Genomic DNA, 7,780 nt, shown 5'->3' with positions numbered 1-7,780 from the left:
TTTTTTGTTCCCCCGATGTAATGTTGTTTTTACAGCTGTGTAAGGGATCAAGCTAAACGGCAGAGACAGACATACCACATGCCTTATTCAACTTGATGGACAGTGTTTGTTATAATCATCCCAGTCCTCCTCCCCTGTCTTCACTTTCCTGTCTCCTTAATAGTTCTCATTCTTTCCCCTCCACTCACTACTGTCTCTCTCCTTCTCACTCTCTCTTTCTCCTTCTCTCTCTTTCTCCTTCTCTCTCTCTCCTCTCTCTCTCTCTCTCTCTCTCTCACTCTCTCTCTCTCTCTCTCTCTCTCTCAGATCTGGCTGATAACCTGGCCATGGATGACTTCATCTTCCATGAGCAGTTGCTGACCCCTCGGCTGGCCACAGATGGGGCCGGAGGTGCGTCTTCGTCTGGGTCTGCGGTGCGGCTGTTTCACCCGGGCGCGGCTCTCCCTCTGGCCGTCGCCGTCCTCCTCCTCCTGCCTGGCCTCCACTGACCACCCCTGCCTCCCCCCCCCCCCCCCCCCCTGCAGCATTCCCTCTGTGGGACTCTCCCTCTCCGTGACTCGGCACTAACTCTGAGAAACCACAAACTGATTGAGCTGTTTTTTTGTTTTTTTTAAACGACGCTCCTTAATGTCCCTGGATGTACATGTTCGATTGACTCGTCGAAGCTGGCATGAGCAGCAGACAGACAGACCAGACCCCCTCACCCCCCCCTCCCTGCTCCCTCTCTCTCTCCTAGACCTTTGTGTGTCAGATCTTTCTGGAGGAACAGACTCTCTGCCCTCAACCCTCTTGTGAAACTCTGCGTGCTAGAGAGGCTCGCGGATGTCCTCAACTGCCCCGTTAAACTGCACTAAATGAACCCACCGCACCATGTAAATAAGTGACTGCCCTTCCCCCTCTCCTCTGGCCCGCTCCCACTCTGGTTAAGTGCGGCCATTACTCTTCTCTCATAAGGAACAGTCACCCCCCCTCCTCCTCCCAGCAGCTACAGCTCCCACATCTCAAAACCACAGTGTCGTGACAAAGTGACAGAAGCCCTCAGAGCTGAGCCTCTTATCTCTAGAGGTCTGTCATGGACCTACAGGTGTGTTCTCCGGGTTCAAGAGTCTTGACACAGAGAATGGAGGGGCTAACGGGCCTCTGAGTCTCTCCACCCTGCACCCCCTCTCTATCTGGCCACTCTCCACCCTGCACCCCCTCTATCTGTCCACTCTCACTCTCAGCTGTTTTGTGTTGTCGCCCTGCAGGAACAAGGCCCAGGGAAGAGCTCAGCTCACCTCGGGCTTAAGCCGCCCCACTTCCTGCCTGGGCTGTAAATGACCCCCAGGGCAGGAGGGGACATCAAGGGCTTGTGATGTTGTTGTGAAACACTTGTTCTCACAGGCTATATGGTGACATCCAGCTGGGCCTCGTTTGAAAACATAGTTTTTAAATGATGTCAGAGCTCTTGTTCTTGTTCTCTCTCTCTCTCTCTCTCTCTCTCTCTCTCTCTCTCTCTCTCTCTCTCTCTCTCTCTCTCTTTCTCACCCCTTCTCTCCCCGATCAAGTTCTGATCAGGGCTAAATGATGCCTGTTAGCTTAAAGGTTCACTATGAATGTCAACCCCTCTTTTCTTAGCTGACTTGCTACTATGGCAACTGTACCCAAGAGGCGATGTGTCGACGGTGGTCCGATTGAGTCATCCGACTCAAGTGTTTATCTCTTTTAAATATCACTGTAAGCATTACTTAATGGAAAATCTTGTAGTGTTTTTTCTGTATCAACCCTGCCTAACAATGAAGGGCTAAGAAACCATACTTAGACGGCCGCAGGACTCATGCGAGGCTCTTTAATTGAGGAGGATGTGTAAATCATGTAAAAGATGTGTTATTTTCTCTCTGCCGGGTCTGGTTGTATTAAACCGTGAGAAAGTGTGCGTTACATATTCAAAGCTTGTGCTACTTTTTTCACTTTCTCACAGGAGTCCCATTTTCCCTCCTTGTGAAAAACTGTACAGGATATGTTTTGTCTGTGTTTATAATGCCATGTTTAAGAAATATGTTTCATTACATTTGTGACGGCAGATGGTGAAACTGGGAACAAGTCGCCAACCAATCCAATTGTTCAGGCTTTTATTCTGAAAAATGTAACTACATTTTTATGTTGTTGAAAATCAATGACACACTCGCTAGTCAAGCCAAAATATTGCAATGCAATGGATTCGGTGAGTAATCCCCACTACTACCTAATACTACTTTACATTGTTAGCAGGCTCACAAAACAAGCTGTGTTAGTCGACTAGCGAGAGTGTCAATTTGATCGGCTGCCGACCTGAACATTTGATCGCCTGCTGACTCGTTCCCCGGTTTCACCAGCTGCTGTCACAGACTGTCAAGATTAGGATGACTGTCACCAAAGCATCCTGGTAGAGGTGTTCTCTTCTCTACTGTGGCTGTGTCGTCCTAGGAATGGAAAGAGAGGAGAGGACACAACTGCTGGAGGACACAAAATGTACAAATGTATTCGGAATTTAGATTTCATTCGTTTTTGTCCTCCAAAGCTATTTTGAAGTTAGCTTATTGTCAAACCTTCCCAAAGCTTGGAAAGTGTATCTACAGTTGTGTGTACAGTAGTATTACACTGGCTGGTTCAAAGCCAGAAGTCAAACTACATTGTTGTGTCTACATTGGTAACAATATGGGGAGATTAAGTGGAATAAAAATTGTTACTTTGACTCGAGGCTATTGTTTCTGACTGACCCTCACATTTGGATCATGTGTTGATTTTGCTGACTCTTCTAATTTAGAAGTGAATGTCCAGTTATGGCCCGCACCTTAGCTGATCTCAGACCATTTGGCAGGACGTATGACCCTGAAGCAGTAAGGTGAGGTTTTCTAGCTGTTGGGTTGCCTGAGCTTTAGCTCAGAAAGAGAACAGACATTTCTCATTTGAGGTGTCCTACAAACACCCAAGAATTATGGTTCTTTACTGGACTATATTATTATCATTATTATTATTATCATTATTATTATTATTATTATTATTATTATCATTATTATTATTATTATTATTATTATTATTATTATTATATGATACTAAAAAACACTGCATTAGTAAAGAATAAAGACAGAAAAGGTTTTGATAAGTTGGGATTGTATGTGTTTTTCTCTTCTCTTTTCGAAGACTGGAGTGTTAACTACATGTTTATGTAACACTTGCTGATGTTTATGTAACGTGATTGCTAATCAGAAGGATTTGTTTCTTCTCTAGCCAACTTCTTTGCCAGTTTGGCATGACAACGACAAAAGACTTGGCTAAAGCTGAAACAGATTGGCATCCAGGCAGAATCTTAGTCAACTGAAACATTTCAATCACAGGACTCATACATCTAGTTTGTGTTAAGATTGAAGTGGCATGTAGCGTCAAGTTGTCTGTCATGTTAGGTACTTCATTGCAGTTCTCAGTCCTTCCAGTGGGGGGATCTCTCCTTGATAGGCACATGGAGGGGCAAGATTAGTGGATAAAACATGTTTTTCAGCTTTTCAGCTACGTGGATAAGCTCCCCCTCTAAATCCATTACCCCCACCCCCCAGGACAAATGTATACCTTATCACCTGCTCCAGGTGACAGACACACTATGATGACTCAGACATACAATTAGTAAATGAGGTTCATTAGGGGTAATTGTTGACATTCGGTCTCCTTGCCAAACTGGTTTCTCTTATTGTCTCATTTTATATGCTGCTAACAGGGCCATCACATTAAGGCTACACACACACACACACGCACACACGCACACACACACACACACACACACACACACACACACACACACACACACTCTGAGAGGTCTGTCTCTGGTCTCTATGTGTCTTTTTCTGCTGTAACTTTTCACACCCACACACACACACACACACACACACACACACACACACACACACACACACACACACACCCTTCTTCTCATCAGATTGGGATAAAACACCTATTGGATCCAGCTGTGCCTTTCTCTCCTGTGATGGGTAGCACCTTTTAAAATGGAAAAGAGAGGCTGGTTATCAGGAGGTGAGCAAACGGTGTCTGTGGAGAGAGCAGTGAGGGACTGACCCAGGCCGGCGGGGTATACTCTGCATGCTAATGGGAGGCTAGAGAAAGGGCAAACAGCCCCATTGAAATGCAGAGCTTGAATGTTTTCTTAGGGTAATATTGGGGCAACGTAGAAACGGCCCACATTATCAGAGTGAAAAAGGTCAATTTGATGTTAGTCAGCGAGAACAGTCGGGATAGATGACAATCAGGGATAGTTAGACTTTCTGCTTTAGTGGCCGAGCCCATTCTTCATACAGTATATAAATATGCCCAGACACGCATATGCCAGTATTTTTCTTCTTCATCAGATATTGGACTTGGACTCAAAAGCATCTTTATATTATTCAGGGGTGATCAAACATTGTGAACAATGTGAATTTAAATAATGAATTACAACTTATGCTTACGTAGGCCTGGACTACACGTATATGGATATTTTTCTAAACGCACATTTTTTGGTACAATTGGGCCTCTCTCTAAAAAAATATCCGATTGAGTCAGTGTGGTGCTGGTGTTGATGCAATGACCTCAAGCGTCAAGCCGTTTACACATACGCATTGAAGCCAAACGGTTGTCAACAGCAACAACCACACAAAATAATCCGTTTTTGCGTTCTTCTTGGTCGCCATAACCTCATCTTATCCACCTCATTTTTCTGGTTTTCTGCTCGAAATGACATGCCCACAGTGAATATAGAATATCTCCACAATCACAAGGGCCTTCATAATGATATTGTTATCAAATGAAAGCTAACACCTGTGGGGTGGCTGTAGAAGTGTCAGAATCAAAATCTATGTTACTGTGTCAGAGCAAATAAAGCTAGAACATTATAAAACATCTCAAATTCAGTCTCCGCCTAAAAAAACAACAGCTTTTACAGTGAATATCACCTTGGAAACCTGATGAATAAGCCCAAATCATCTAGGAATCAGTACTCCAGGGTCTTATTAGTACTTGTGCCAAAGTCGATGCTAGTAATGTGAGCAAATGCAACTTTGTACCTGTTTTAGTACAGGTATGTTTAGGCGGACACCTACTGTATATGTTTAGGCCATTTGGAGATATGTTGGCACCATCTTTGACCTTTGACCTTTCTCATGTATCAGATTTCTTTTTGTTCTTTTTTGGGGGGGGATTTTTTTTGGGTTGGCCGACCAATGGTATGGAAATTCGGCGTTGAAACCGGCCATGACACATTCTCCAGTTGGAGAAAACTGGATGTGACTTAGGCCGTGTTTACCGTCTCTGGAAAAAAATGGTGGCATCGTATAGCATGCAAAGTTGTGAAAAAAATGTGATATCGATGAAGAGAATTGATCGAGGTAAACTCTTTATATCACTTCGGATGCCCATGGGGGTCCGTTGGCTCCTATGAGGATAACTTGCTTTTCTGTCTGTTTTGTACTTTTCTTTTCTGTCTGTTTCAAAGAGTTTGGTCTGTTTACGTTTTGAGTCACTGCCGCCGTTTGAACTGACTGCGCATGCCCATAACGCTCTTCTACGGTATTTGACAGATCGCGTTCAGTTTTGGCTTTTCGTATGGACAGAGATATTTTTGTGGTGTGGACAGAGTTTTTTTTTTTAAACGAGGACGAAAATATCCGCAAAAAAAATATCCATATACGTGTAGTCCAGGCCTTATTTAAACAGAACACACTGACTCCACTCCAATTTTACATTTACATTTAACATTTTTGGCACTTAGCAGACGCCTTATTCCAAAGCGACTTACAATCAATACATTTGTCTAAGCAAGTGAATCATCAATCCACCAGTCGTAGCAGGAAGAGTAATCTAGCTCAGGCCAGTGGTCAATGAGCAATTTTACCGGGCTAAAGGCTGAAATACACCTGACAACAGACGTGAAACGTCCCACCTCACTCAGAGCTTATTCACATATAATCACCATGGCAGTGGACCTTTTTTCCTACCGTTTTTGTCCCATTGAGAGGGGTGGCTGGCCCACGCTCTCACATGCACACATCCCAGCATCCTCCTCCTGCTCCTCAGCAACCTCCAGCTACCCCAGGCACAGCGGCAGTCACACGGAATGAATGGACCAGGCTGTGGAATGTGGACACACAAAAGGAGGAATGTCATTTTGCTGAGTGCTACCCCCCCCCCCCCCCCCGACCAACGTTTGCGTGCGCACACACACACGCACACACACATCCACAAGCCAAGACATGTTTAAACACTGGGGGGGCAAAACTTTATAGGCTTGATATGATGTTGTTCATTATGGGGCCACTCTACTATTGTATTGAGTTGACTACAGTGGAGAACATTCTCTGTTGAGTTTTTAGAATGGTTTGGGTATTATAAAAAAAAAAAAAGGGCAAAAAAGAGGCTTCTAGTGAAGTATGATCTATGTGAGTGATTCTCCGTGAGGAAGAGCAGAGACAGACGCCCATAACTCACAATCAATTATAAGTGTGGGAGGAACACAGTCAATTATAAGTAAAGGAGGAACTTTCCCGGGGACTAACACGCTCTTTCAGACTTGTATCAACCATTGCCAGAGGGGCCATCATACACATATACACACACACACACACACACACACACACACACACACACACACACACACACACACACACACACACACACACCTCATCTGGCATAATGTAAGCCTCCTCCCCATCTCTACTTTAATTATGATCTGTCTGACAGCATTTCTGTGGCTGGAGAGAGTGGTGGTGTTGTCATAGTAAACTTGTGAATGAGATGTTCAGCCCTGCCTGCCCGTGCCATGGCCCCACCAGCCACTACACGCTGACTTCGCAGCACTGTCACATTTCATGACAGGCAGAATGAACACACACGAACATAACCTTCTCCCTGGTCAGTGAACGTCACCTGCCTTTGTTACTGCCTAGAAACTGTGACATCATGAGGGGATTAGCCTCAGGAGTTTTGAGGACAGAACAATTGTCATTTGTCGAGTATGAGTTATATACATATAAGACTCAATGCCTATCAGGTGTCAATTTGATGATATTATTGTACAATATTTGATGTTGCAAAAGTTTGGTAAACTGCAGGTTTTGATAAGATATAGTTTGACAATTTTACTGATCCAAAATGACTATAGCCACAGTAAACCTATGTGGATTAAAATGTACGGTAAGTCATCTGATCCATGACTTAATCTAATCCACTTCTGATTTTCTGAACCCAACTACTGTGCGTTTTTGCCAGGGGCGTAGGTTTCACTAAGGATGGGTGGGACATGTCCATTCATTTTCTGAAAACAAAAATATGACTGAGAAAAATTGGCAACAATATAGTTAGTGTTTTTCTGTCATATTTATCTATATATATATATATATATATATATATATATATATATATATATATATATATATACATATATACATTTTTCTGTTGTATTAATTGTACAAAATGCGCTTGTCCCTGTAAGACGACTCCTACCATACTCCCACACCCTCCGTCCAAAGTTGGATTCTGCATTTTGGCATTATCATCCCCCCCACATTTAGAATCAAACCTACGCCCATGGTTTTTGCAACCCTGGAGAGAGAGCAGTACAGGGGCAGGGTTGAGGCTTATTTAACCACCGATTCCATGCTCCACCCCAGGTATTTGACGTTACCAAGTCTTTGTCCGGAACTTGCAATTCTGGCCATCCACCCGGGACTTTGCTGCTCCGCGCAGCCTCTGGACTTCAGCACGCAGAGAACCCAGTCTA

General features: G+C 44.0%; 1 protein-coding gene across 1 annotated transcript in view; it reads left to right on the top strand.

The window, feature by feature from the left end:
* Positions 1–488, top strand: part of gpc3 (glypican 3) — a gene marked incomplete at both ends in the record, with an annotated part of 80,527 nt that extends 80,039 nt beyond the window's left edge. Inside the window, 2 exons of the mRNA XM_080526932.1 lie at positions 36–39; positions 307–488. Of these exons, the coding sequence (XP_080383058.1) occupies positions 36–39; positions 307–488 (186 nt within the window). The remainder of the gene's footprint in view (positions 1–35; positions 40–306) is intronic.
* Between the last annotated feature and the right edge of the window lie 7,292 nt (positions 489–7,780).

The sequence above is a fragment of the Nansenia antarctica genome (genome assembly GCF_963989245.1).
Source record: "Nansenia antarctica genome assembly, chromosome: 3".
In the NCBI taxonomy this organism is placed as follows: domain Eukaryota; kingdom Metazoa; phylum Chordata; class Actinopteri; order Argentiniformes; family Microstomatidae; genus Nansenia; species Nansenia antarctica.
This window is presented reverse-complemented; position numbering and strand designations above follow the sequence as displayed.